The sequence below is a fragment of the Radiomyces spectabilis genome, assembly GCF_025331425.1.
Source record: "Radiomyces spectabilis strain NRRL 2753 chromosome Unknown BYT42scaffold_11, whole genome shotgun sequence".
NCBI classification, from domain to species: Eukaryota; Fungi; Mucoromycota; class Mucoromycetes; order Mucorales; family Radiomycetaceae; genus Radiomyces; species Radiomyces spectabilis.
In genome coordinates, this window is record NW_026251936.1 from 1,051,955 (window position 1) to 1,078,902 (window position 26,948).

Here is a 26,948-nt window from a genome sequence, read left to right on the forward strand (position 1 = left end):
TTTACGAAAGACAACCAAGTACAAATAGGTCACTACTACTATAAGCTAATGCTAGAGCACTGAGCAGAAAGAGACTTGAACCAGTGATATCTAGGCAACCAGAGAGAAGAAACCATAGCAAAGGCGGGAGGCAGACAACGGCAGAGGATGATGGATGACAAGCAAAACAACAAGCGAAAAAATAGACAACTCACCCTTTTGACAGCAACCGGCTCGAATTCGTCTGTCTACAAAAAGGTCAGCCTACCCCACCCCAACCTTCCCCTCTCACCTCACCTCATCCCACCTTCATTTTTCCCATTGCCATTTTTCGACTTTCCTCTTCCTTCGTCGGCCAACTTTTTTTTCCCTAGCGGTCTTTTTTTTTTTTTTTTTTACTGCAGTCTGTTTTCATGGTTTTTTTTTTTTTTTTTTTCCTTTTCCGCCTTTTTTCTGCAGTGTCTTTTTTTTTGAACCCACCCATTTCACCTACCTTACTTCACTTACTTCACATCGTGCTGCCTGGCGTTGCTGTAACAACGATACTGCGAAGAAGAACTAGGAGACCTACAGTAAAAACAATGAAAGATCAAATCAGGAAAAATGATGCTCCGCAGCCGATGTAGCAATAAAAAGTGCTATCAGTGCTTGTCATCCATCATCCCACAAGTGCCCAGCTAATAATAAAAGGCAAGAGATGATATTAGTAACTTGGTAAACGAGCGGTAAGAGAGTCAAAGAAGTAGGATAAAAAGAGTAAAAATAAAAAGAAAGAGGAAAAAAAAGAAGGTGCCCTTTTTCGTTTTATCATTCATTCTTTCATCATTTGAAAAAAACTTTTTCGCATAAAGTTTGGTTCAATTAATTTCATTCATTTTCATTGGATCCGAACCCTCTATTGACAGTCGACAACGTCCATTTCTCAGTCTACGACGAATGGGCCAAATTTGGCTACCGTATTATTTGATCTGGGTCCTCGATTCCAAAAAAGGGCACGTCTAGCAAAACCAACCTTTTCTAAAAAGCTTCCATCTCGATGAAAAAAGACGCGGAAAGTGGAGAACCCACCATTATTCTGGGCAAAGGAAAAAACGGTGCGAAAAAAGTAAAATTTCAGATTTGCGGAAGCCATGAAAATGGATTAATCGAATCCATGCCCCCCCCCCCAAAAAAATTCTTGGATTGATGGGCGGACATTCCAAAAAAGTGTTGGCAATATCCTGTCATGCTGTCAAACCATCCGGCAAATTACCAATTCTAGATTGGCTATATGACCTAAAAGTTTCGTTTCATTCATTTCCCTGGATCCGAATCATTATCGGCATCAGGCGATAACGCCCATCCCTGTTTGTTTACCGTACTTTTTTTTTTTTTTGATCTGGATACTCGGTCCCTCGGGCAACCAACCTTTTTCTAAAAATGACACAGAAAACTCGGAAATCATACACAGTTGTCGTCAAGGAAAACGACGGGTGAAAAAAAAAGTCAAGTTTAAAGAAGCCATGGGAACGAACTGGCCAAGTCCATGCATAATTTTTTTTGGTTCATTACAGTATCATAGTAATTCGATAAGAGAGGGGCCTGGAAGGCGTGTGTTCATGGGTGGCACCACTCTGTGAAAATTATTCAGTCATGGTGGAAACGTGATTACCCGCTTAGAGTACAGTAAATATTATTGAGCTTCTGCTGTTAGCGTCCCTTATTGAGGGATCCTCCCGAACTGGTCAACCAACTTGAAAAATCAAAGAACATCATAGTTGTGCATAGAATTTGATCAATTGAGAACAACAACACCAAGATTAGGATTTATTCTTAAAGCCGAGACAAGCCTGATGGGGATGAGTATACGAGATAAATACATATTACAAAAGGAAATTCTATGAAGGATGCTTGAATTCTTGGAGGTAGTAGAAGAGAACCGGTGACTTGGTGAGGAACTGAGATGAAATGGTTAACATTTTACCATTTGGTCGCCAGTGGATTGACCAAATTTTGGGTAACCGCATGATATTGTGTTCGTAACAATTGTGTAGCTCGAGGAGTTGAAGGATCGCCGATCCATTCACTAAAAGGCAAGCAAGTTAATAGGGTTATCCAGGCGTGTCCATGGTTTCTCATAACATACTTGTATAGTGATTTAATCGTTTCATTCTCTTCCGGTTGCACGCCTTGAACGGATCGATAAATGGACTCCACATGAGCGACCCAGTCCTTTGCGTTGATAATAGTTTCAGTCTCGACGCCTGATGGAGGCGGCAATTGTCCTCCGCCGTTGACACAGCCGCCGGGACAGGCCATGACTTCAACGTAATGATATTGACACTTGCCGGTCTTAATTTTTCGTACAATATTTTGGATATTTCGAAAACCGTAAGCTGTGGCAAATCGAAGTAAAACACGACCATCATCTCCTTGCAGCATGTATTCCCGCACATCCGCATTTTTCCCTGTTTTTACAATGATGCGACCTGGGGATACCGAAGGATCGGCCGGTACATCATGGATCCCGAAAAGCTCACTCGCTGCTCTTCCTAGAATGTATTCAAGGGCTCCGCCAGAGGACGACCCAGGCATTCCATAGGCTGTTTCCAACTGGGTAGCAGGGTCCGCCATAACCTTGTTGAACCTAAAATATACTAATGTGAGCATTTTTCGTCGAACCACCACGAGATGAGATCCACATTTACATGTCGTCGACGGATGCTTCCGGCAATGATCGAAAATCGACATTCTGTTCTTGAATCATGGCATCCACTTCGCCAGTAGTTAGCACGCAGTCAACTTCACGGGTATTATATTGCTCAAGGTGAAAATCAGGCCGACTGGCTTCCAGCTTTTTATCGAAACAGGGCATGATCGATACATGATATATTTGATTGGGTCTATCAGAAGGCAAAACTTAATGTTAATTGTCCATCCAATAGGCCTTCTCTGTTCCAATAGTTACTTACAACAAATTCATTTTTCCGGCAAAGTAATCCTTGACAAGGGATCCCATCATTTGTTGCGGACTCTTGGCGGCTGTAATGTGTGGCAAGACTTCACCGTGGGTCTTTTCGGCATAGCATACCCAGCCGGGACAAGATGAGGCCAGCATGGGCATGAAGCTTTGCGTCGCATTTCCATCACCATTTTCCGGTTTACCAGCCCGTCTTCTTCGTGCTCTTGCTCTTGGTTTTGTGTCATCCGCTGCTGCTTCCTCGGCCGCCTTTTCCGCATCCTGCTGTTGCATGGCCGCCTCCATTTTGTCTCCGCCATTGGCCATGTACTGCCGGAACCGGTCCAGAAACTCACGTGCTGATTCGACCAATGATAGATCTTGAGTAAAAGCAATATCAAACACCCGGTGAACGCCCAGATGATGCTTGAAGAAATAAATTAAGCGTCGATGCACCTGCAGAGGCGTTAAATTGTACTTGGCGGCTAGAGAAGCTCGTGATTGTGGGCTGATAGAAACAACCACCATACGCTGATCGTTAATGCGGTTCTCTTGAGCAGCCAGTTTGTTCGCGTTTAAAACGTCGTAAACTTCTTCTTTCGATTGCATAGACACAAGAACGCTTTCGGCCGATGTGACACAACCGCTAGATCAATCGGTTAGAAGTGAACTTACATGTGGAAGATCGATGGGTGTTACCTGCAAGCCAAACAATCGTTGAGGGTGATTGAAGCCTTTTCTAGTTTGGAACCCCCGCCGTCTTGGGAGATTTCATAGTAAGTACCGTCGGTATCGACTTTGATTTCAGTCTGTTGATGCGGGGCCAATGCGTGATTAATAATGATTCCTTGATTTTTTTGATCCGTCCCAATTTTTGTGCAAGAGAAAAATACGTACATGTTCATTGAACTCTTTCTTTTCAATTTCAACTGGTTTAATGCATGCTTGCGAAGGAGCAATGTAATCGTTGAGATCGGTCAACAACAATGCCGAGGAGAAAGCCATGGTGAACTGTCTTTGCGAAAGAACCGTTGCAGTTCCATGTGAATGGGACGGGCCCTCAAAAATGGATTTCCATCAATCTTTTAATCTTATTGGTTATCGCCGTGGCACTCGGCTGTCGCAGTGGTGGGTCAGTTTGCTGCGGAATTGATTCAAATTTTTTTTTTTATTTAAAAATTAAAAAACTGACCAATGAATTTCTGGAGAAAAGCTGTTGTTGCCTGCTACAAAACAAAGGTACGGGGTGATTTTTTGTTTTAATTTCATGATAAAGTTAGAGTCTGAGGACGAAAAAGTTAATGTATTACATAGAATCGAGCAGATGATTTTGATCCTGATTGACCATCTTTCTGGCGATTACCCAGATATAACAAACGAGTCATTTGGGGCTGAATTTGCATCCTCGATGTGTATGTATCATACAAGCAATAAAACATTATGTACACATCAAACTACAGCAAACTTAACAAAGTAGCAGCATAATGAAAAAATGGATATGATCCTTCACAAAGTGCTACAGCACTCCTCCAGAAAACATGGTGTTGGTCTCCATCCATTTTGTCGGTGAAGGCATATCGACCGGTTCGCAAGTTTGTATGGAGGTAATAGGTCGTAATCTTTGGCATAGACTCATGGAGCTGAGAAGCCACGTAAACAACTGAAAGATAGTCAAACACACGAGATAAGCCTCGGTAAATAAGTTTTTGAAAGCTATTTGCCACTATACCATGGAAACATTAGAAGCAGATGCAGCTACCTAGTAACCCCTATGAAATCTGCTCTGTTCCTGAAGCTCAGCATGAATGGTCAACTCTTTTCTTTCAAAGTGGAAAACCATGGCAGCAAGATGCTTTTTCGTTCAATCGCATGATAAAAGTGTACAAATAATAGGGGGGGGGGTTGCTCTTTTTTTTTCTCATACGCATGAAACACCTTGGGTGAGCATGTAAAGAAAGTGACTTGTGATCCTACGAGTTGCTGAATCGTAACACTTTTGGATATAATCTTGACCGAGTGCAAGATTTAAAAGACGAAGTGCTTGATACAGAAACGGCAGGTTCCTGCGTGTCAAAGGTATTTTCCATTGCCGAAATTCGCATTGCCCGGCGCGATTGTGGATTATATGGCGTACGGTTGTGAGGCTAACATTCATCAACAACGTTTTTCCACTGCCATCCTCAAGTCGCTGGACAGCCGTTGCCAGGATACCAGCGGTCCAATCAAAACACTAGTCATGAACTCGCAAACATAGGCCGAAGGCCAATACGGATAAAGTAAGTTTCTTTTTTTTTCTATCTTTGGTGCCGCTCAGTTGAGTTGACTAGTTTTTCCATCATCTGCAAACTGTGTTTGAATGAACAGATCGAGCCGGCTTTCTTTGTTTTGCAAGTGGTGGCTTTCTACGTCATCAGTCGGGCTTTAGAAAGAGGCCTGCCATCCATGTTATTTGGGCTTTGGAAACACCCGACGTTGGTCAACAAAACTTTTTTTTTTCAGCCCGCGCTACAAATCCGGCTGCTGCTTTCCCTCTCTTTTTGCTTTCTGAACATTACCCCTACTCCTCCCTACTCTTCTGCTCATGTTCGCTAGGATTGCTTCCCAAGCCACTAGACGCACGGCCAACCAGCTTGCCAAACCTGCTGTTCAGGTAAATTTCAGACGCATTGCGCTTTTTCTTCTTCTTGCGTCTCGACCGATGTGACAGGGCCGTCAACATGCGGGACATCTCGCCAACCTTAGCACACTTCCTGCATGTGGTTTCCACTATTCAGTTTCGTCAACAATATTTTGCACTTGCTCAATTTCGACCCATTGTCCACCTGTCATGAAACCTTTCGTTGTTTTCTTTAATTGTTTTTTCCATATTGCAACACCCAACTGATACACGATGTTCCTGTTGTTTCTTTGACTTTTAGGCTCGCTTCGCGTCAACAAAGCCCGTTGCTGCTGCTGTATGTATTGTTTAGCTTCGACCTCAATTGACAAACTCGTAGCATGTCGAAATGTTGCTCTTGGGCTGACATTGATGTTTTTGTTTTTTTTTTTTTTTGTAGAACTCCAAGCAAATTGCTGCTGTGACCGCTGGTATTGTTGGTGCTACTGGATTGGCTTATGCGTACGTCGATAGCAGTGTCTCTGCCAACATGGCCGATGAAGGTCTCCACCCTCCGGAGTACCCATGGCCTCATAGTGGCCCTATGAGCACTTACGATCACGCTTCGTACGTATCTTACCGTCACACAAAAATTGATGCCTATGTTTTTCGGTGGCTGACACTGAACTTAACCATGCCATTTTTTTTCCTTGCAGCATTCGTCGTGGTTATCAAGTGTACCGAGAAGTTTGCTCCGCTTGCCATTCGCTCGACCGTATCGCTTGGAGAAACTTGATCGGTGTTTCTCACACTGAGGACGAAGTCAAGGCTATGGCCGAAGAATTCGAGTACCAAGATGGTCCCGATGAGAACGGTGACATGTTTGACAGACCCGGCAAGGTAAAAACTTTGATCAAGTGGAGAGCAGTGGTAGAACGCGACGTTAACGAGATTATTGTGGATGCGATTTAGCCTTCCGACTACATGCCCAAGCCTTATGCTAATGAGGAACAAGCTCGTGCCGGTAACGCTGGTGCTTTGCCCCCGGATTTGTCCCTTATGACCAAGGCTCGTCACGGTGGTGCTGTAAGTATTTGTGATTCCGGATACAGCAAAGGAAAAAAAAAGGAGGGTGGAGGATGATAATTTAAATGGATTTGTTCGCTGATACGGACGGGACATTTTTATAGGATTACGTGTTCAGTCTTTTGACCGGTTACATGGATCCCCCAGGCGGTGTTGAAGTTCGTGAAGGTTTGAACTATAACCCCTACTTCCCTGGTGGTGCTATTGCCATGGCTCGTGTATTATTCGATGATCTTGTTGAATACGAAGATGGTACTCCTGCTACTACCTCCCAGATGGCAAAGGATGTCGCAACTTTCCTGTCCTGGGCTGCTGAACCCGAACATGATGATCGTAAGAAGATGGGTATGAAGGCCACTATCATCTTGACCGGTATGACACTGTTGTCTGTCTGGCTCAAGCGCTTCAAGTGGGCTCCCATCAAGACAAGAAAGATCGTCTACAAGTAAGTATTGAAAAAAAAAAATCAAAACTTGTACGAATGATTTCTAATGATTACGTTTGATTTTCCTTTTAGCCCTCCCAAGTAAATTATATACTCGTCCAACTTATTTTCTTTTTCATTCTTTTCTGATTGTTATCTACTTTTTGGCTTTCACAAAAAAAGCGAGAAAGGAGAAAAAGAACAAAATACATATTCTTTAGAAGTAAAACTATTCTCGACTACCGCAATTTTTTGTTCAGCATCATGCACTCCATTAATCCGATCTGTTCATCGCCAAGGTGTGCTGCTGTAATAGGTGCAATTGAAAACATTTATCGACACGTGGTGTGATTGAGTGAGAAGGAATGGAGTGAGAACCTTTCTGGAAGAGACGCGTATTCTGAAAAATAATGCATCAATTATTCCGAGAACATTGCTGTTTGTGAACCGAGTTTCGTGAAACAAGCTGTGCCGCGATTTTTTTTGTGCTGCACCCACTATATCTTTCAATCTTGCAAGGTGTAGTAAAAGCATTTTCCGAAAGAGCAGTAAAAAAAGAGGTTATCGATAATGCAGATATGCGCGCTCAGATTTGCATCATTCATTCAGTAACAGGGTATTGCGACCGCAATAAGTCGTCTATTTTCCAAGCCAGGATAATAGCCGTCAATATGATGATCTATAGCAGCATTTATAGCTTGCTCAAGGGAAGGAAGGTAACAAATGACAAGAAAACAAAGACGACCGCAGTGATGCCGGTATGCCGGTGTTGGCCAGACAACGGCGGTCATATGACGCGGCAATTGAGCATTCAAAGTGACCGCTCTTGTTTTCACAAATTTTGTTCTTTTGGGAATTGCGCATTCCTGCAGATTCTTCGTTTCTCTGATCCGCCATGCTGTCGTGTCTGCGAAAGTTCGTGCCATTTGGTCAGGTGTACATTGGCAGGAACGATCAGCGTGTCAGTCTCGGCAATTCTGAAGTTTTGGACTTTCAACGATTAAGCCATGGTGTGATTCACGAACCATCGCGCTTCGTCGACGAGACCATGTCAGCAGATTATGTGCTGATTCCGACAGATACTCGGTCGATGACGAATATAACGCAACGGATCGACGAACGTCCAGTGTCTCATGCAGCAGCTATACCACGACATCAGTCGGTTGAAACATCTACCGCGGCCCTTGAAGATGAACTTTATGTGATGGGATCCACTGTAGTATGGAGTCGAGAAGGCCACTTCGTTAAAGCATTCCAATACCAAGATACAAAACAGCCGGTTCAGCTAGCATTGTTCGCCTGGTTTCCTTCTTTCAGTCACAAAGCCGACGGTAGTGAACAACAGCCCACGAATTCCGAGAACAAATCAGGCAATCCATCCAGCAACCCTGCTTCAAACTCGTCGACGGCATTGGGAGCAGGAGAATCCCGTAAACGAAAACATCCCCAAGACGAGGAAGAATTATGGTGGGAAAGTTCAACTTCAGGGATCGATCCTCTGACAGAGCACGTGTCAGAAGGGCAATCAAGGGAACCTTTGCTGCGCAAAGCGTTGTGCATCATTTTTCAGGATTTTATGAAAATTCATTTTATGGACGGTACCTTTTACGCTGTCAATCTGCCGTTTGCAGTTCAACGTGCGTGTGCAATGAACGTCGGAATCATCCTCGAAAAGAAATATCGTGATAACAGTGAAAATATCCACTCTTCGTCGTTCTCTTCGCCCGCCTTTGCTATCATCGACCACCCCATAGAAGAAGTGAAGTTTTTCGACCGGGAAAAGAACAGTGAGCTGCATGACTCTAATTCAGAACATCAACTGGTCTATGCTGGTGTCACTCCTGCAAAGGGCGATCAAATCACGCTGATTGTCACCTACAACCGCGCGGATCACACCCACTCCTTGTGGAAATATTTCACCATTCAGGAACTTGTCCCTCAGTCCACGACCAAAAACCCTAGCAAAACCACAGGGTTATCTCTGTCCCCGCCCAGAAAAACACGTCAAACCGCAGCATCCCCTCTTTCAAGATCGGATCACAATCGACGGGAACATGCCGAACAAACACGTCCTACCTCCAGTAAATCCTCATCATCCCGATCGCCTGTAGCACGACGAAATTCACTCGCTCACATTCTGGAGAAAGGTTCATCAGCTGGCGTACCTTCGCGGGATGAGACAGAAGACGACCAAAAAGAAGAAGTTCTCGAAACCAAGTTGATCTTACAATTACTGTGGCGAGAAAATCCACCCAAGTAAGTTAGGTCACCGTCCAGGGACAATCGTTACTGTTTTTTAATGCAATGCAACTGTACAGGATCACCACGCAGTCAACCGAATTTAAGCAATCGTTTTCTTTCATTGCACACGATCATGAAGGCCACGAAAAGCTCTACCTCATGAATTATATGCGAAATACCTTGACGTGCGTGGATTTACACGTCTTGACAGCTCCAGGACGCGGAGGTTTGGCTCAGGGAAAGAGAAGATCGATCTCGGAGACGATACCAGCGAAAGCTGCTGTGCCTCTCTTTGCCACTCGTCAAGATCATGCCGATATCCTCGTTTTACAAGACAGTCACCGCCTGAGCTTATATATCGATCTGAAACATGCTCCTATTGACATTCATCTTCCCGCATCACCTTTTACATATCCATTGCTATCTTCATCATTCTCAACTGCGCATTCATCATCTACATCATCATCTTCTTCTGCTACAACATCGGTTTATCCTCTTCGAGAAAACACCATTATTCTATTGAAAGATCCTGTTTTCGACAAGGTCAATATCGTATTCGCGCCAAACGCCACCTTTCGATTCACAGCCGATTTTCGACCTCGCACCATCCTTGTACGAGACTGTCTAGCTGGTTTAACCTGTGTTTTAGACCCAAACGCGTTCCACGCATTGAAGTCTCGCTTCACCCGTTTCTGCTACCAGCATTCCTGGCCCCGGCTAGCCAACAAGTCGCGATATAATGTCGAATGGAACTCTTTCGCTGTCACTTTGCTCTCCTTTCTACCAATCCAGCTAACCCAAGCAAGATCCCCGCGAACAGCTTATGAAAATTTAATCTCCAATTGCACTTCCCAGACAAAGTTGCCGCAGCAATTACACAGAAGAACACACAACGCACAAATGCCATCATCCCACGATATCAATTTCACCACATGGATTCAGCAAGCGCTTGCTTTGAGGCAGACAGAACAACGAGGACAGGATTGGCAACCGTCTCAAATAGATTCCGTGATTCGATGCTTGCACCTCCTTTTCGAAGATTGCCGCATTTGTTCATTGAAACACCATTACATGCTATCGATTGGGCGTCTTTTGGCAGGATTATCGTGCATGACACAACAAATGACGCGGTTGTCGTACTATCGATCGCACGGGATTCAGTTGGATGAATCATCACCATGTAAGCTTCATAGGGCTTATTTTCTCGCCCACGATGACGAATGTTCTAATACCCTAGGCTGTGCTTAGATTATGGAATTATCAACTACCCACATGCAGAGAGCGGGGTAGTCGATGAAAAGTCAAAGGTCTTATTATACAATATCGAAGTGTGGCTGCAATATATCTCACCTGAAGCGGAGGTTCGTCCCCAGCTGGACAATGTATTCGCAATGGAGCACACCGAACCGTCCAAGGGTATAGGATACCACACCTACGGTCGCACTGTAAAGATGGTGTGGCAACTGTACGAGCACTATGCTAAATATGCCAGCGATCCGGGTCAAGTGATCCGTTACATGCTTCTGACTGGATACACGCGCGATGACCTTGACAATTTGAAATCCACCATTGCTGCTCCGTTGCTTGAGGTGTTGGACCATTTTAAATGGAATCCTCCAATGCATTGGTCAAAGTCTGCCTACTTGCTCATAGGTAAGAGTAATTCATTGTCTGTAAAGTATCAGCTATTAAAAAAAAGACCCCTTAGGTCGTGAGGATATTGCTGAACAGTTGAATTTGGTCGACACCGTGCGCGATCCGAATACCAACAAGTTCAGATTTTCAACGGGAACGGTAAGCAAATTTTATGACTATTTTATATGTGTTGCTATATTCACTTTTCGCCATGTTCCTAAGAGTGACAAGAAATTGGATATGCATCAGCTCATGGGCCGATGTCGTTCCACCAAATCGCGACGCCACAAGAGTTATCATTCAGATCAGACAGTTCCTCTCAATGTAGACACTGAAAAGTTGCGCTTTGGGTTCACGAATGTCATTGGAACCGTACGAAAAAGTCTGGATGCTTCTTTTACACCCGAGTACACCATTCCTATGAACCTCGAATTGGAGTAAGTAGGTGTAGTTGTCGATATAATCATGGATTATTGATGATCCAATGGATAGTGATGCTCAACAATCGGCGGAACATCAGGCCCACGTCGAAAATCTGGTGCAAAGAACGCTAGCGTTGGCCATGGGTCGAGGGATATTTGCGTATGGGTCTTTGAAGGCGGACGTGACCAAAGGAATTCCTTTGGAGCCCATCAGTTTATCTGGAAAATTGCTACCTTTACGCACAGTCGTGACGTTAGATGAACGGTCTTTCAATCCTAATTATTTCGTTTGGAGTCGGTTCCATAACGGCGTGGCTGCTGGTTTGGCGATATCACCTAGCAGTCAGATCGATGCTTCCTGGATCCTTTACTGTTGCCCGGACGATTCCGAAGCCCATCACGGCGGTTTTCTGCTCGCTTTGGGACTCAACGGTTTCCTTCGACGACTGCCAGTGGTTAGTTGGTTTCGCTATATGACGCAGTCCAATTCTTTGGTGCTCGTAGGATTTATTCTCGGACTAGCCACGGCCTATCGAGGCTCGAAAAACCAGCCCGCTGTGAAGCTTCTTTCCGTCTACATTCGGTCGATTCTTCCTTCTAGCCACGGCAAGCATCGTGGATTAACCAAAAACTCGGAAGCGGCAGCATTAGTTGGTATGGGGCTTCTTTACTACGAAACATGTGATCGATATATGGCCGGTATCATGATGGACGAGCTGAAGAGTTATGCCAGTACGGATTCGTCGGAGGCCAGTCCCGATTTCGAAGGTTGCGCTCTTGCGGCCGGGTATGGTCTCGGACTCATTGCTCTGGGCAAAGGAGACACGGCGACAAGCTTAGCGGATCTGAAAATCAGGGAGAAACTCTACTATTTGATGAACGGAGTCTCAGCAGTACCTATAGAACGTCAAAAAAGCACATTCATCCAAGACGGGATAGTGAATCTGGATGTCACCGCTCCAGGAGCTACCATGGCTTTGGCACTCATATATTTGAAGACTGAAAATGCGCGCGTTGCGGAACAAATCGATCTGTTACCCTCCCGTCCTTACCTCAATTTCATCCGACCCGATTTGTTACTATTGCGCGTGGTGGCAAAGAGTTTGATTATGTGGGGCAGTATTCAGCCTGCCGACGAATATATCTACAGCCATCTGCCTGCTTTTCTTCGAAGCGATACCAGTGATCCAAGCGATTGGGATTACGAAATGGGCAAACAAGCAAAATACAACATCATTGCCGGTGCGTGTCTATGCATCGGTTTACGCTATGCTGGAACAAAGGACGAACAAGCATTCAATTGTCTCTTGTCCCACTTGGACGAATTTATGCGACTATCCAATATCACAGGTATGTTCATTTCGATACTCACTCAACGCTATTATTTTTATTTACGCCTATCACATTAGCCATTTCATTTCAGCAGAATATCACTAAAAGTGCCGTGAAGGCGTGTGTTGATGTGACGACGACGGCTGCCGCAATGGTGATGGCAGGAACGGGCAATCGAGAACTATTGGATCGGCTTCTTGTTCTACGAAATCGCATCAGCAAGGACGTCAGTTACGGCAATCATATGTCTACTCACATGGCGATGGGGTTATTATTTGCCGGTCTGGGTGGCTACACGCTAAAGACGGACAATGAAGCGATCGCAGGATTGTTGCTGGCTTTCTATCCTTTCTATCCAACTTCGCCCATGGATAATCGATACCATCTGCAAGCGTTTCGACATTTCTGGACGTTTGCTGTGGATGCACGATGGCTTATACCGTTTGACATAAAAGATCGTCGACCGTGCAGCATCCCGTTGTGGTTATCCATGTATGAAGACCCAGTGCCACCTTCAGGTCGCCGACGACTGCAAGACTATCGCATCATTGCGCCTACGGTGGTTCCCAGCTATAGTCAAATCAAATCGATTCGTATCGACAGTACTCGCCACTGGCCACTTCAAGTTGATATGACCAACGGAGACTATCGCGACTCAATTATTCGGTCTGGCCTACTTTGCGTCCAAAAAAAGGATGAACATGACCAACGGCCAATGTAAAAGGAGAGTTCATTAACTAAGCTTCGAATGCAAAAAAAAGTTTATTGTATATAGCATGCAAACTATGCGAAAATAGATAAAAAGTATATGACGGAAAAACTAGATGCCAATTACAAGAGGGGAAAGGAACATTACTCGAGGCCATGAATGGTTGGGCTTGACGAAATTCGGGGATATTACTTTTTGGTAAAAGGAGGAAGAGCAAAACGGTAGAGGACCAAGGAAAATATTTATGCGTATCGGTTAAATGTACCCATGGTGAGGTAATTGCCCTTGACATCCTTCTTGGCGTAAATGCTTTTCACCGCACTGGATAATTCTTGCTTCTTGTGCTTTTCAGCCAACTCCTGGGCTACTTTGCTCATAACCACCGCTGCTGAAGACGACGAAATACCGCTGGTGTTTAGCTTTTTCGGAGTACCTGGACCTTCGGGCGATTCAGAGTGATGCTTTCTCTTTTTATCCTTTGGAGGGGACACAGCGCCAGAAGTATCGCTTTCCGGCATGGCAGCTTTAGCAGCCTTTTTGGCTTTCTGTTAAAATTTCAGGTTGATTAGTTTTAACCACAAATCTGTCAGCGCCCTAGTACAAGCGTAGCTTACCTTTGCAGCTTTAGCTTTAGCCTTCTTGGCTTCCATCGCCGCCTTCATTCCTTCCAATTCTTCCTTTTGCGGATTAATCACAATTACATTTTCGTTTTCAAAGGGCTTGCCACACTAAAAGCAAAACATTCCACATTAGTCTCTGCTATTGGAGGCGTCCTTTCAGTACTAAAAGACTTACAGTGACGCATTCTTTGCTAGGAATTTCCTTCAATGACTGCTCGGCAATGACACATCCACAGGTATCGAAATAGACGAAACGATGTTTGCCGTTCATTTCTTTCATGGAGATGGGGCAAATGAATCGAGCTTTGATGTCTTGTTCGAGATTGCCCATGGTGGCTGCACCAGTAGCTGCTTCCGAATAGGCCGGATTAGGTGTGAGATTCAGTTTGGTGGTGTCTTTCATGGAGTGAATGTGAGAACAGATCTTGTCGGCATCACCGTAAGCCGATTTATCCAATAGGTATTCAATGACAGCATCTTGATTATACAATTTCCCTAATGCATCGGCCACAATGGGTGGTTCCAAAGGTTGCTGTATCGTGAAAACCACCGAATTAGTGCATGTGCAGTAAAAGGGAGAGAGTTAATGAATCCTACCTTTGACAGGGCGCAGTGAAACCAAGCAGCTAATCGTTCAAGATCGGGATTTAGACGAATGTCTTTTTGCTTTTCTTTGACAAGCTCAATGCGTCTAGGAATGGATCCTCCGTCGTTTCCCATGGCGTTCAGAAGTGGAAGAAGGCAAAAAAGTTGCAGGAGCAATGCTGGATGACCATCGAATCTTTCAGTTATTAAGTCGCAGTCACACGTCGATTTACGGCTGTCATTGGTCATCCGAAACAATTGAAGACCAGACAAGATTGGCTTTGCTTGATATGGAACTTGATCGGGCAAGCACACCAAAAGCAGGTTCGCAGAGACAGCCTATCAGTGGTTCATATTCCAGTTTTACTGCTTCAGGCACCAATTAGAAAATATGCAAAGTACCCATCGACTATGCTTACAATACAGAATCACGAAACCTGATCTATGGCACCAATACATCAATAAAAAAAACATTGAACTCATAGTACCTCGTCTCATAGTACTCTTTGCGAAGCAAATCTACCTGGGATACTTTTTTCTTTCCGAAGCTGCTTTTGGGCTATCCCATTCTTATGCCGCCAAAAAAGTCTTGGAAGCTGAAGCCAAGAAACTGTGAAGATTAAAAAACAGAATAAAAAGTTCAGAGGTCCCAAGTCACAATTGACTTTTTTTCAGCAATGTGTATTGGTTCTTTGATAACTCATGACAAGAAGAATCGCGGTAGCATTTCAGTCGACCGATCGATTGTTATCTTTACGGACGCATCAAGCTGTAAATTGGTGTCCAAATGAAACGATGATTTGTGGTCAGTCATTTATTCTTTTTCATAGACTGTTGGATTGTATCGCTCTCTACTGTGCACAGCAAGGCAGTTTAACAAACCGAGCCACAGAAGGTTTCTGCAAGACACGATTCGAGAGCGCTTTCATTTCCACCAGCATGAAACGTCACGTCCACTTGTTCTTCGTTTGTTAGCCGAGGGCGATAAAGTAAGCACGACAATCATTTATGGTGTGATTTGCCGTTGCCAGGTTCAAACGGTCGTTTAGGCTTTGCAGCTCATGCAGGAAGCGCAATCGGGCAATGACCATTACATGGCACAAATTGATGCCATGGCATCAGCGCAAATAGGTCCACTGGCCCACGTTGTGCAAAAGGTACTGCGGTAAGAGTGAATTTAACACTGAGAATTATAACTCACGCCCTCGTATGGATAGATGAAAAAAATACCCCATGTAAGTTTAAGGGAATTACATAGGTCTAGATCAAATGACTGGTATTGAGAATGGTTGCCGCACAGACCTTAAAACGTGCGCTTGTCGCCACCGATATCCGTTCCCATGCATCACGCGGTCGCAGTCCATCCCGCGGACTGGTTCTGCCTACCGATTTGTGTGACCTGGCAAGAATTCGACAGCCGTTGCCATTAACTAAGAAGGCCAAGCGCGAGTATTTGGCGATGATTTACAAGAAAAAGCGATGCCTTGTCAAAGCACGCAAACCATATCAAGTGCTCATGCGAACTCGAACCGCCTTAGGTGTCCCATTCCTGAGGGTTCGAGGGTTTCGTCAACCTTTGCAGGTGTCCATGATGCTCAAGGATCGAGTCAAAACTAACCAGAAACAAGTATATCGTTGTCAAGAACTGGTAGAACAGATAGCCATGATGGAACAGGAAGATAAGTTTCTGAAACAGCTCAAAGTCCCGAGCGATGCAGAGGAATTCGGTAAGTGGCCAATCGACCCTTGTCACACACCATGCACACGAATCCTGAATATCACTTTATGTATTTGTAGCCTCACCATTGCGGCAAATATTACAGGATTATGCGAGTAAATACGCGTTGCGAAATGAGCAACTCGATTTCATCAATCAACAAAGGACTAAAAACCGGGTGATTAAATAGATAGTGTACAATATGTGGTCTATTGACTTGATAATGAAATGCGAAAATAAAAGAAGAAAAAAAATGAGGTTGCGAATACGACAAAAAACTGGAGAAGAAAAGAATACAATAGACTATGGGTTCAGCCTTAAATAAACGTAGACGGAGGGTAACTGAGAAGGGAGGATTCTCTGATATTGGCCTCCCTATGGTTCGGGATGACATTGAGCAATTTTACTGGGCTTTCTTGGCAACCGAAGCGGCCGCGGCAGCCACACGTTTGCCGTAAGTCTTGCGGGCAAAATCAACGAAAAGATAGGTCAAAGGAAGCAAGTACAAGACGTTGAGAATGACGGCAAATTTTTGACCGGGGGTGGCAAGACAGTTGGGCAGGAACAGGTAGCTGAGGGCGCAAGACATGCCGACAAGGAACTGGCTAATTTGCATGGAAGTCAAATAACGCTTTCCCGGGGGATGAAGACCGATGGAGGTCATGGCATAGTAGGTGTACATAATGGAGTGGATCAACGAGTTGAAAACAACAAAGATCCAGATGGGAGGAGATCGGAAACGGATACCGGCCCACATGGTGATCATGGCGCCGGCATGATGATAGGTTTGCAACAAGGAAGAACGGCGACCCTTGAGAAGAATGATGGCAGTATCAATGACTTCGTAGAACTTTGAAAGATAAAAGAGATAACCCCAATAACCCAGCGAATCGTTCCACAAAAATCCATCCTTATCACAATACTAACAGAACCAAAAAGAAAATCCAGTTAATTTCTGATCCGCACTCGCCGATCCGCCCTTCCACCTCATCCGCATGAGATAAAACTGGGCTAAATTTCGGTCTTAGATAATCATCCATTGTACTTACAGCATCGTGAATGGAATTGCCACGGTTGAACAGTTTGTGCATACTGATGACCATGTTATAGAACGTGATACCGGAATACAGAGCGAGAGCCGTGTTGTGAAGGAAGACAAACAGAGTCATCAGCTTGTTGTTAGATTTAGTCGCCTTGTTGTGCTCGCCACGGTTCTTGGCCTCGACCCGCGATAACTTGGCAGTGGTAGCGGAAGGATTCAACATGTGCACTGTGGTGGCATACACTGCTCCGATCACCACGGGAGTCTTCCAGTTCAGAAGCGCCTCATAATACTCGGGAAATGGGACACCTGGAATATAGGTAAGCTTATCAGCTTCTGCAACAAAGGCCGCCATTGATAGACCAAGGGTAAAAAGAAAAAAAAAAGATAAACAAGGGAAGAAAACCGATGAGGAATTAGGGTTCGACTATATAATTTATTTTTTTCTCGGACCAAGTAGAAAAAAAAAAATTTGATAGTGGAGTTTTGAAAACGGGTTTCTGACCCTGTGGGTCGTCAAACTCAGACCCCCAGAGTTTGGGTTAGGATGAGGGGACATGAACACGGTCAAAATTTCATATGAGACGCAGCTTATTTTTTCTTTATCGATTTCTCGGGCTAATGTATAATGCCTTGCCCTCTGTTAACAACTTTTCCCCATCAATGGTGTGGATCCAGGCGTTCGCCCACGCTTTACGATTTTCTACACGATCGAGTTTACCGCGGATCATGACCCATTGGTCAGCGATCACCGGCAACCGATAGTCTACATTCAGATTGGCCGTAAACCCGGTGTAGTTGGGGAGGTGTGGTAAAGTCTACATGACAACATGCACAACGTGCATGAATGTTTTAATCATTACTCAACCTTCTATTCCGGGAAATCTTGCATCGTCTTACCACATAAGCCAACTGCTCATCCAGCAAGGTAGCCAATAATCCTCCGTGGATTATGCCGTCATGTCCGCAACTTTAAAAAAAGAAATGAAAAAAAAACCCAAAAAAAAACATTCACAAGTCAACAAATCTGCAAAAATGGGTTTACAACAGTAATTCTCGGTGCTTCTGAAGCATCGTTTTATCCATGACTTACATATTTCCTCCAAGATGGGCAATCATGATACATTCAGTTTTGTCCGTGTTGAAAAACTTGAGTGGGCGACGCCCGATTCTGCCTTGTCCACGCAATGTCGTTGCAGTTAAAGAATGCTGCCGGGCGGATTCCGACAAGTGTCCATAGGCAACGACTTCACTCCAGTCGGGTGAATTCCGTAACTTGGTGACAATAGACAAACTGTTCTCTTCTACTTTCAGCTTTTCTTCCTCAGGAGACGACGCAATGTCGTCTTCTAAATTAACCACCATTTCAGCATGCGGACCGTGCTGAGCCATGCTGATGGTTTCTTCATTCCTCACTGTTTCTTCACTGCAATGGTTCGACAGACTAGTTTCATGCATATCGGACAAACAAATTATCAGAGAAACGGATGAGTAACTGGTATTAACCTGGGGGGCCCAATGAGAAGCCGATTATTTATTGTCTAGTGTGGGGCCGCAACCAATGAATTCAAGGCGACACAACCCAGCAGGGCCACCTGTAACGAGCCACCCAGCCGCCTTGAGATTGGGATTCCATGCAGCCTACAGGATCAAATCGGCATTAATATGCGTTTTCTTCATCCCTTTTTGTTTTACGTCTCTTGTAATTTTGAAATACAACAACGTACCTTGTGAATTGATTGAAGGGGATTGACGAGAGAGAGAGAAAGGGAGATATCTTTCTCCGACGTCGCATACTATGACCAAGTCGGTGTCAGCAAACCAAACAGAGTGAATTTTGCGGTAACAAATTACTTACTTGCACCGGGAAGCCATCCATGTAACGGAAACTTCCGTTTGCTTCAAGTTTTAATTCATAAACAGTTTGGTGTCGCGGCTGCCAAGGAAAAAGAAAAGCGTGAGTCACCTATTTATGGATCATGTTTCATCCTTCAATAATACCTGTCTTCTTTTATGCCGGGTAGTATTCTCTGCAATTTTGACAGCTCCGTCGGATGATGTACTTGCGATATAGAGATGATGATCGCTAGCAGCTATACACCAGATAACACCATTATGCACCCCGTATCGTAAAGTGACATTGAGTTCTCGTGCATCCGCCGCAGATAAAGCTCTTATAGTATAATCAATGTCTCCGTACATCAACACATCCTCTTGACCAGGCCATGCTACTGCATAGATAAAGTCTAAATTTTGATGCAACCATGATTATGCAAAGATATAGGTCAATCGTGCTGTTGCCATTCTCCCAATTTTGGCTTACCTCGTATGCGGGTCATGCGGATAGGAATCGCTATATCATATACATCGGTAATGACGACACTGCCGTCATCACCCCCGGAAAGAATATACCGCGTGTCGAATTTACCATGCCAACACACAGTACGCGTATGCGTATTCACTTTCTGATTAAATATGATATGCGGTCGATGATGGACATCCGGATCAAACGTCGCTTGCAGGTCCCATACGAGCACATGCCCTAGCGGATGCTAATGTGAGCCATCCATTAAAATTTCCGTTGCTTGGATGCACTGAGCTTACCTTCAGAAGTTCCACAGGCCAGCTGGGTTTCATGGTTCCATGCTATACATGTAAATAATGTGCGAGGTAAGGAGAGGACGCGCCGCGGTTTGAGTGATCGCACTGTACGCAATTTTCAGTAAGCAAAGTTAGGAGCGAGTCGTTGCTGCTAGCTTACAATAAAGGCACTGATTTTCATCAAGTTGATGCCGTTGCCGGAAAGAGGATGGATGAGGGATAACAAAGATTCGGATGCTTCCATCACCACAGATCGCAGCAAGCACGCCCAAGACTGAACATTCATTGGAAATGGGGTCGTTCTAAGTGAAGTAGGCTTAATTTCTTGCTGTGACATAATGAGTGGCCAAGGGTACCTCGCGATAACCACCAAATAGGCACCACTTTAAGTCTTGTACGACACCAAAATCATGCAATATACACATATCCAGCATTATTGCTGATCTTTCGCTTTCAAGTTGCAGATCGGCGCGCCATATCTGAATACAGTTGTGATATGATCCCGGTTCCTGCTTTTCGTGAAGAAAATGACGTTCGTTTTTCTCGTTATAACCTCCCACAGCAAGGTATTCAAAATCGGTATCTGACGGTTTGGGGACAAAATCGAGCCCTCGCACGGATCCACCCGTATGGAAGACAAATCCCCTTTTGTTCTTCATTGTGCTTTCTATTTGCTTTCTAGGTTATATCATCAAGCTGTATTTTTTACGATGTAAACCCCTTACCTAAAGATATGGCTTCAAGCATCGGTAGCTCTACCGTCCCAGGTGTATCCACGCCTAAGGTGACGGTCACTGTCGATTTTTCCGAAAAGTACCGTGCTACATCTGGTCTACACTCGAATCAGTAAAAAATGTCAGAAGGATCTGACCATAAAGAATCAAGATATACCCACTCCTGCAGAATGGCCCATTCGGCGGTGAGGATCGTCAGACCGCTCAAACCTATCTCGTGCGCGTGTTCTACCCGCTTTGAATACTCATCGGTTGGTAATGGGTTAACACGTATCGGTGGCATTTTACATTAACAATCCAGCATTCCGCAATCGCGTAAAGACGGTGCAAAAGGAAACCAGCCATCTAAAGCATTGAAGGTTTGTGACTGACAAATTGCCGGCGGAAGATGCATGACAATTCCAACTGTCCCCGATATCGGTGAATTTGGAATCAAAGCCGACAACCGAAGAGGAAAACGGATAAGGTTTAAAATAGATGGAACATTTTAATAGCATGGTCAAGATTTGATTGCTTCCTACTGCAGAAGCAACCATATTCAAAGAACGACGATGATGTGGTCCGCGCCGAACGGTTGCTCCATGATTTCAGATGTCTCTGTATCCGTGGATTCGACTCTACCGGACGCAAGTTACAATGTCCTCGTATTCTGTAGCATCTGGTTACTTGTATACTATATGCGTAATGCGAACAAGTGCTGGGTGATTATCCTATTATCGAATTATGGTGTTCTTGCCATCAGCTGTAAATAGAGCCAGAACTGAGCACGGTGGTTTCTATCATCAATGCCGCATTGACAACAAGTTGGTTTTTTACTGTATGCGCAATTGTTTTGTACCAGCACTTGTTGATTTCCGGCTTGAATTTTTGGTTTATCATGTGGATGCAGGGAAAATTCATCACGCAATATCAACAAGCCCAAAGATTTTTCTTACCGATTTAGTCAAATCTGTAATTCTGCTTTCTCTTATCTGCAGCTTATTTATGCATTGTAGATAGATTATCATATCGATAGGACAAAACGACGGCGCGCAGAAATGCATTATATAAAATTAATGAGACGGCTCTCTTTCACAGTGAATTGTCTTGACGGTGGTTCATGCCATGTGTGGATGACATGTTTTTATCTATCAATGACGCCAGAGATAGCGCCCGCTGAATACCAAAAAGCAAAGGTTTATGTTGCTCAGAACATCTTCCCAATTACGGGACCATCTCCCCTTTCCTTAAACGGATTTTGCATGAGTGGCCAATCATATTCAAGAATTGGATGAGCAACATTGACGTTCCATCGACTGGAAGATGTCCTTTAGAAATTCTGCACTTTGATTGGCTGTCACACTGACTCACAGCATATGAATGGCTAATGACTTTTTAGGGACCCAAAAAAAAAAAAAAGAGATAGTTCTAAAAACTAAGGGGATTAAAAAAAGGGATTTATCTCTAATACTTTTGTATTTCCTTTCTCATTCTTTCTTCACGTATTCTATCACATCGACACACCATGTCATCAGTAAAGGACGTTCGTACACCTTCTCAGGTACAACTTTTCAAACGTAAATATCCGTTACACACTGTCGAAATATACTACGGAGATCTAATCGATGCATTACTCTCTTCTTCTTGATGATATCTTCTGCAATCCTTAATTAGAACACTTCATCGCTGGTGCCATTGGCCTTTCTCTGTCATATTCATGTATGCATCCTCTCGACACCATCAAAACACGTATACAAGCCGATATCGCGGGAGGATGGCGAGCGATTTTTTCACGAGAAACCGCACGTAGTCTGGGAAAAGGCTTCTTCGTTTCCGCTATGGGAGCGGCCGGTCAGGTACGATCTCTTCACGATGTTTTCGTCAAGAATATAGTGTACTGATTTATTATCTGTATAGGGTGGTGCACGATTCAGTACTTACGAATTCTGCAAGAGTCAAATGCTAGAAACCACCGACGGCCAACGAAAAAAGCCATGGATCGGCACCATTCCCGCTACAGCTCTGTCAGCAGTAGTCGGTGACCTGGCATCCAGCGTCATCAAGGTCCCTCGCGAAGTAGTCACTGCAAAGTGAGTCATCCCCTCCACGGTCGTAACGGAGCCGATGAACTAAATGAGGCCGTTCTTTTTTAGGTTGCAAACCGATTATTATTCATCCATGACTTCCAATGGACGTGCTACAGCTGGTTTTGTAGTGCGTCAAACCCTTCTTGAGGAAGGTCCACGGGGTCTGTTCAAAGGATTCTGGGCCATTGCTGCGAGAGATTCTCCTTTCATGATTATCTTGCTGGTATCCTATGAAAATTTCAAAGCATTCCATCATCGGTCCGTACGCGAAGATTTGCTCAAGAAGATGAAAACGCGATCGCATCACGAACAGCAGGTCGTTGCCGGAGCTGCATTTGAGGAACTCGAAGCCGATATTCCCACCTTTAAGAGTATCATGTATGGCGGCATCAGTGGATTCTTGGCCGGTTATTTTACCACCCCCATGGATGTTCTGCGTACACGTATGATTACCCAGAAAACATCTGTACGCCAGCGTCAACTGTCAGTAGTACAAGTGGCTAAAGGCATGTTGGATCGAGTCATGTCCACCCATGCAAACCCTATGCAAAAATCTGTACAAGTTTACAGTACTTTCTTCGCCGGCGCCATTCCCAGAAGTTTCTGGTGGTTCGGTATCTGCGGCATCTTCTTCCCTACTTATGAAACGCTCAAATCCCTCATGCGTCCCAACGAACACAAGCAATAATTCTCTCTCTCTCTCTCTAATTCCCGCGTGCCAGCAACAGAAACCACACCTAATCAGAAAACAAGACAAAAAGGACACCTTCATCAAATCTTTACAAGTTTTTTTTTTATTATTATTACTATTTCATCATTTTCCCAAAAAGCATCCATCTAGAAAGAATTCCACGGCGACTCTTGTCACAGAGCCCTATTTTCCGTTGTTATTCCCTTTCAATCTTGTCATTTTTCATGTACATTTTCTGTATACCTCACCCCACTTGCCCAAGTGAATCAAAAAAGGAACAGCAAAAATAAAATTAAAAAAGTTCATGTTGTTATTTTTCCTTTCATTACAACCTTTCACCTTGGATTCATTTTTTGCCTTTTATAGAAACCCCGACACAAAGTTCTTTTTTCCTTTTCCGATCAACGACAGCGAGCTGTTCTAGAAAAAGACCCTTCCACTGGCTTGATGCAACAACCCGTTGACAATGGCCATCCCGCAAATGCTGCTTCTGTTACAGGTAAAGTTTTCCGCTGTGGACGTGATCGGAGAGAGTGACCAATAGACTCAACGTATCCTGCATGTCGGTTTTAGCTTCGGGAACCGACAATAAAAGCCTTGATGACGACAACGAAAACATTCACGCTTTAATTGCTGAACAACAACCCTTTGAATCACTCCATTTCACTGATACTTGGGACGACGATAGAAAAGCAGGTACAATTCGCGGCGAGTCATGTCGTATTTCTATTGGAGTGTGGCTGACTTTTGACGAATGTAGAATTCGCTTACCGTTTACTCCATTCTGTGCCGACGGTGCAAAAAATGAAAGTAATGGATCGCCTGCAACCTTTTTTATATCGAGATATTGTTGGTGTAAGTGCCACGTCGGGAAATTCTGTAAAACCGCCCCCAACTGACGGGATCCACTTAGTTGCTGCCTTACGAGCTGGCGATCCGCATTCTAAGTTACGTTACGGAGCTTTCGACCCTCATCCAAGCCAGCCAAGTTTCTCGAAAATGGCACCAACTATGTAAAGAACAAATGCTGTGGCGATTATTGTTCGAATCGCATGGATGGACGTACGATGCTAGTGCGATGACGTATTTTCTGACCACAGGCGACGACCCATTTAAGTCACCGCCTGTTCGTAAATACCGTCTTTTATGCTCAAAGCAATTGGACCGTGACCTACCACTCCAATCCGTCCCTATCCAACGTACCCGTACCCCACTCTATTATAACCATTTACCCTCTTCTCGAGCTTCTGGACAACGAAACTATCTATCCATGCGTCTGCGCGAAAGGCGATCGGAAACTTTAACTTCGAGAGAGGTCGACAACAACCAAGATGCGGATCCTGACACGCCCATGATGGAACCACCCAGTGACCAAACGTCACCCACCGCCGAATCGGCCGTTGTCCCATCCGTCAAGCGATCTTCTGCCGGTGCAGTACCTCGTTCATCGAACCTGCAACTGGACAACGGGTCTCTCAACTGGAGACAACTATACAAGAATCGGCGTCTAATCGAGCAACGGTGGCAGTTTGGCGATTATGTGATTAAACCTATCCCACTCGACATTCTCGAACACCATCATATGCACTCGCAGGCGATATATTGCATTCAGTTCGATAATGATAAAATTGTGAGTGGCAGTCGGGACACGACCATCAAGATCTGGGATACACGTACCGGCCATTGGCGGAAAACTTTAAATTACCACGACACAAGTGTGCTCTGTCTGCAATACGACGATCGGTGGATTTTGAGCGGCAGTAGCGATGCACTCATTATCCAATCGTGTGTCAAGACGGGACAAGTCATACATACCTTGCGTGGACACAGTGATAGTGTTCTAAGGTTACGATTTGTTGGCAATCGGCTGTTGAGCTGCTCCAAGGACCGTACTTTGAGAGTATGGGATTTGGCGCAAGGCGTGTGTACAAAGGTGTTGCTTGGTCATCGGGCGGCTGTCAATGCGTGTCAAATGTACGGCGATCAAGCGGTGTCGGGTTCTGGCGATCGAAGTATCCGGCTATGGGACATGGTAAGGGTTTACAACTTGTTTGTACTCCAATTGATGGAAACCAATAGACTGATGATGGGGAACTACATTCTAGAATTCCGGGGAATGCCTGCGCATGTTCGAGGGCCACACCCGTGGTATAGCCTGCGTCGACTTTGATGGTACCTACATTGCGAGCGGTTCCAGCGACCATACGATTCGGCTATGGAATGCCAAGACGGGCGAAATGATGTATACACTTCAAGGACACTCTTCTCTTGTGCGAACATTGCAGATGGATGTAACCATGGATCGTATTGTCAGCGGAAGTTACGACGGTAATATCATGATCTGGAGTATATCCAAAGGACAGCTGCAAAGAACCTTGGATCGCGCCATTACTGGACGGTAAGTGTGAACCATATCATCCACCAACTGGGAATCCGACATTGACAGCATGCTTCTCTTACAGGATCCTAAATCTTGCATTTGATTATGCAAGAATTGTATGCTGTTCAAACACAAGCAAGATTGTCTTATATGATTTCGCTCACGATATCGACCACCGATTCTTCCTGTAACATATACTCCTTCGATATCTCCTGTCATGCACAACACAAAAAAAGAGATAAAGAACATTTGGATGTTTGCAGACGGAAAAAGAAATGGAACATCTCTCGAAAAAATTGGACTGTGTACTTTATCATGTTTTTTTCTGCATTACATTTTTTCATTCACTGTGTATACATCATCCACTTCTTTGCCAGGAATAAAGAAAAAAATAAAGTTAGATACCTTTTTCCTTCATTTCTTCAATAAACATCATTCATACATTCTCGAGGATAAAGCTTACGTCTGATCTTCAATGAGTATGGCATCAAATAGCTTCTCAACTCCCTAAACACGCAGCTTTTCCTCTCAATTTAAAGTTTTCCAGAGTTTTCCGTGACAGAAGGACAACTTCATAAAAAAGGATTTTTGGAGGCATTCCCTTAAAATGTTTCATATTCCCTGCCTGATCTATCATCAAGAAAGTGCCAGTGTGAACGCATAGGATCACAAAATTATCAATGGGCACTGATGAACTCGAGTTCATTGAAATACAGATATACCCCTCTGTGACACCTCTTGTAATACGTCCAGTTGAGCGCAATAGCTAATCAGTTCTGAATTGTGCTTTTCCTGCCAAACACGCGAAGTTTTCATTTACGATTGCAAAAGGAACTTCCTAATTCACAGAAGAAAAAAAAACGTTCCAGCTAGCTGTATGCGTTTTGCATTATGATATTCGCCTTTATCTCTACTGCTGATGGCTTTGGACCTTCGTACTCAGATGCTAGACGAAGGAAGTTCTTGGTTGCTTCTTGTATCACAATCTTTGCTTTCACGATGCTTTTTCATTCGGTTGTAAGATGTCAAAAAGTCTTTGTGTTTCTGCTGTATCACCGCCATTTTTTTTCGCTTTTTTTTTTTTTTTTTTACTGCGCATCACAGCCGATCTTGATGAGTCTCGCGAGAATTCTCGAAAACAAGCGCTTTA

General features: G+C 44.3%; 11 protein-coding genes across 11 annotated transcripts; 5 read left to right on the top strand and 6 right to left on the bottom strand.

Moving 5' to 3' along the window:
- Positions 1-1,938: 1,938 nt before the first annotated feature.
- Positions 1,939-3,565, bottom strand: BYT42DRAFT_501317 (iron hydrogenase; the record flags this gene model as incomplete). Its single annotated transcript, XM_051564761.1, has 4 exons — positions 1,939-2,044; positions 2,105-2,605; positions 2,667-2,861; positions 2,931-3,565. Coding segments are annotated over 4 exons (1,437 nt in total), but the record flags the coding sequence as incomplete, so codon positions are not given.
- A 1,806-nt stretch (positions 3,566-5,371) lies between these two features.
- On the top strand, positions 5,372-7,339 carry BYT42DRAFT_78840 (cytochrome C1 family-domain-containing protein). The gene is made up of 7 exons (XM_051572834.1): positions 5,372-5,567; positions 5,836-5,871; positions 5,983-6,140; positions 6,230-6,413; positions 6,486-6,599; positions 6,704-7,044; positions 7,117-7,339. Exons 1-7 carry the CDS (start codon positions 5,499-5,501, stop codon positions 7,127-7,129), a joined length of 915 nt encoding a protein of 304 aa, XP_051420719.1. The 5' UTR covers positions 5,372-5,498; the 3' UTR covers positions 7,130-7,339.
- Positions 7,340-7,820: 481 nt separating this feature from the next.
- Positions 7,821-13,461, top strand: BYT42DRAFT_581266 (uncharacterized protein). The gene is made up of 7 exons (XM_051569598.1): positions 7,821-9,279; positions 9,342-10,444; positions 10,513-10,917; positions 10,973-11,058; positions 11,122-11,336; positions 11,392-12,671; positions 12,731-13,461. The coding sequence occupies exons 1-7, from the start codon at positions 7,919-7,921 to the stop codon at positions 13,372-13,374; spliced, it is 5,094 nt and encodes a 1,697-aa protein (XP_051420720.1). The 5' UTR covers positions 7,821-7,918; the 3' UTR covers positions 13,375-13,461.
- A 143-nt stretch (positions 13,462-13,604) lies between these two features.
- On the bottom strand, positions 13,605-14,702 carry BYT42DRAFT_548537 (Rtf2 RING-finger-domain-containing protein; the record flags this gene model as incomplete). The annotated part of the gene is made up of 4 exons (XM_051566017.1): positions 13,605-13,907; positions 13,977-14,090; positions 14,158-14,514; positions 14,580-14,702. 4 exons carry the CDS (start codon positions 14,700-14,702, stop codon positions 13,605-13,607), a joined length of 897 nt encoding a protein of 298 aa, XP_051420721.1.
- Positions 14,703-15,734: 1,032 nt separating this feature from the next.
- On the top strand, positions 15,735-16,701 carry BYT42DRAFT_79185 (uncharacterized protein). Its single transcript, XM_051572836.1, has 2 exons — positions 15,735-16,294; positions 16,365-16,701. Exons 1-2 carry the CDS (start codon positions 15,853-15,855, stop codon positions 16,472-16,474), a joined length of 552 nt encoding a protein of 183 aa, XP_051420722.1. The 5' UTR covers positions 15,735-15,852; the 3' UTR covers positions 16,475-16,701.
- BYT42DRAFT_548539 (ELO family) lies at positions 16,688-17,681 on the bottom strand (the record flags this gene model as incomplete). The annotated part of the gene is made up of 2 exons (XM_051566018.1): positions 16,688-17,206; positions 17,334-17,681. 2 exons carry the CDS (start codon positions 17,679-17,681, stop codon positions 16,688-16,690), a joined length of 867 nt encoding a protein of 288 aa, XP_051420723.1.
- Positions 17,682-17,742: 61 nt separating this feature from the next.
- Positions 17,743-19,207, bottom strand: BYT42DRAFT_581276 (HotDog domain-containing protein). The gene is made up of 4 exons (XM_051569599.1): positions 19,054-19,207; positions 18,420-18,967; positions 18,227-18,296; positions 17,743-18,144 (listed from the first exon to the last, which is right to left on the bottom strand). Exons 2-4 carry the CDS (start codon positions 18,782-18,784, stop codon positions 17,929-17,931), a joined length of 651 nt encoding a protein of 216 aa, XP_051420724.1. The 5' UTR covers positions 18,785-18,967; positions 19,054-19,207; the 3' UTR covers positions 17,743-17,928.
- BYT42DRAFT_78883 (uncharacterized protein) lies at positions 18,712-19,719 on the bottom strand. The gene is made up of 4 exons (XM_051572835.1): positions 19,328-19,719; positions 19,185-19,262; positions 19,054-19,122; positions 18,712-18,967 (listed from the first exon to the last, which is right to left on the bottom strand). Exons 1-4 carry the CDS (start codon positions 19,526-19,528, stop codon positions 18,857-18,859), a joined length of 459 nt encoding a protein of 152 aa, XP_051420725.1. The 5' UTR covers positions 19,529-19,719; the 3' UTR covers positions 18,712-18,856.
- Positions 19,720-20,244: 525 nt separating this feature from the next.
- BYT42DRAFT_501953 (uncharacterized protein) lies at positions 20,245-20,743 on the bottom strand (the record flags this gene model as incomplete). The annotated part of the gene is made up of 2 exons (XM_051564797.1): positions 20,245-20,594; positions 20,653-20,743. Coding segments are annotated over 2 exons (441 nt in total), but the record flags the coding sequence as incomplete, so codon positions are not given.
- A 1,302-nt stretch (positions 20,744-22,045) lies between these two features.
- BYT42DRAFT_581283 (mitochondrial carrier domain-containing protein) lies at positions 22,046-23,722 on the top strand. Its single transcript, XM_051569600.1, has 4 exons — positions 22,046-22,217; positions 22,315-22,496; positions 22,558-22,730; positions 22,794-23,722. Exons 1-4 carry the CDS (start codon positions 22,166-22,168, stop codon positions 23,413-23,415), a joined length of 1,029 nt encoding a protein of 342 aa, XP_051420727.1. The 5' UTR covers positions 22,046-22,165; the 3' UTR covers positions 23,416-23,722.
- On the top strand, positions 23,723-26,249 carry BYT42DRAFT_581287 (WD40-repeat-containing domain protein). The gene is made up of 5 exons (XM_051569601.1): positions 23,723-24,114; positions 24,179-24,273; positions 24,332-25,450; positions 25,524-25,816; positions 25,881-26,249. Exons 1-5 carry the CDS (start codon positions 23,979-23,981, stop codon positions 25,987-25,989), a joined length of 1,752 nt encoding a protein of 583 aa, XP_051420728.1. The 5' UTR covers positions 23,723-23,978; the 3' UTR covers positions 25,990-26,249.
- Positions 26,250-26,948: the final 699 nt, after the last annotated feature.

Coding starts and splice junctions, on each gene's coding strand:
- BYT42DRAFT_78840 (XM_051572834.1), top strand. CDS start 5,499: ATGTTCGCTAGGATTGCTTCCCAAGCCACTAGACGCACGGCCAACCAG. Junction 6,141..6,229: donor AGCACTTACGATCACGCTTC/GTACGTATCTTA, acceptor TTTTCCTTGCAG/CATTCGTCGTGGTTATCAAG. Junction 6,600..6,703: donor AGGCTCGTCACGGTGGTGCT/GTAAGTATTTGT, acceptor ACATTTTTATAG/GATTACGTGTTCAGTCTTTT.
- BYT42DRAFT_581266 (XM_051569598.1), top strand. CDS start 7,919: ATGCTGTCGTGTCTGCGAAAGTTCGTGCCATTTGGTCAGGTGTACATT. Junction 9,280..9,341: donor TGGCGAGAAAATCCACCCAA/GTAAGTTAGGTC, acceptor GCAACTGTACAG/GATCACCACGCAGTCAACCG. Junction 11,059..11,121: donor TCAGATTTTCAACGGGAACG/GTAAGCAAATTT, acceptor CATGTTCCTAAG/AGTGACAAGAAATTGGATAT.
- BYT42DRAFT_79185 (XM_051572836.1), top strand. CDS start 15,853: ATGGTTGCCGCACAGACCTTAAAACGTGCGCTTGTCGCCACCGATATC. Junction 16,295..16,364: donor GAGCGATGCAGAGGAATTCG/GTAAGTGGCCAA, acceptor ATGTATTTGTAG/CCTCACCATTGCGGCAAATA.
- BYT42DRAFT_581276 (XM_051569599.1), bottom strand. CDS start 18,784: ATGCATGAAACTAGTCTGTCGAACCATTGCAGTGAAGAAACAGTGAGG. Junction 18,297..18,419: donor GCCCATCTTGGAGGAAATAT/GTAAGTCATGGA, acceptor CTTTTTTTAAAG/TTGCGGACATGACGGCATAA. Junction 18,145..18,226: donor ATGAGCAGTTGGCTTATGTG/GTAAGACGATGC, acceptor GTTGTCATGTAG/ACTTTACCACACCTCCCCAA.
- BYT42DRAFT_78883 (XM_051572835.1), bottom strand. CDS start 19,528: ATGTACGGAGACATTGATTATACTATAAGAGCTTTATCTGCGGCGGAT. Junction 19,263..19,327: donor CCCGGCATAAAAGAAGACAG/GTATTATTGAAG, acceptor TTTCCTTGGCAG/CCGCGACACCAAACTGTTTA. Junction 18,968..19,053: donor CCCTTCAATCAATTCACAAG/GTACGTTGTTGT, acceptor TTGATCCTGTAG/GCTGCATGGAATCCCAATCT.
- BYT42DRAFT_581283 (XM_051569600.1), top strand. CDS start 22,166: ATGTCATCAGTAAAGGACGTTCGTACACCTTCTCAGGTACAACTTTTC. Junction 22,218..22,314: donor TCAGGTACAACTTTTCAAAC/GTAAATATCCGT, acceptor ATCCTTAATTAG/AACACTTCATCGCTGGTGCC. Junction 22,731..22,793: donor CGCGAAGTAGTCACTGCAAA/GTGAGTCATCCC, acceptor GTTCTTTTTTAG/GTTGCAAACCGATTATTATT.
- BYT42DRAFT_581287 (XM_051569601.1), top strand. CDS start 23,979: ATGTCGGTTTTAGCTTCGGGAACCGACAATAAAAGCCTTGATGACGAC. Junction 24,115..24,178: donor GGACGACGATAGAAAAGCAG/GTACAATTCGCG, acceptor TGACGAATGTAG/AATTCGCTTACCGTTTACTC. Junction 25,817..25,880: donor GATCGCGCCATTACTGGACG/GTAAGTGTGAAC, acceptor CTTCTCTTACAG/GATCCTAAATCTTGCATTTG.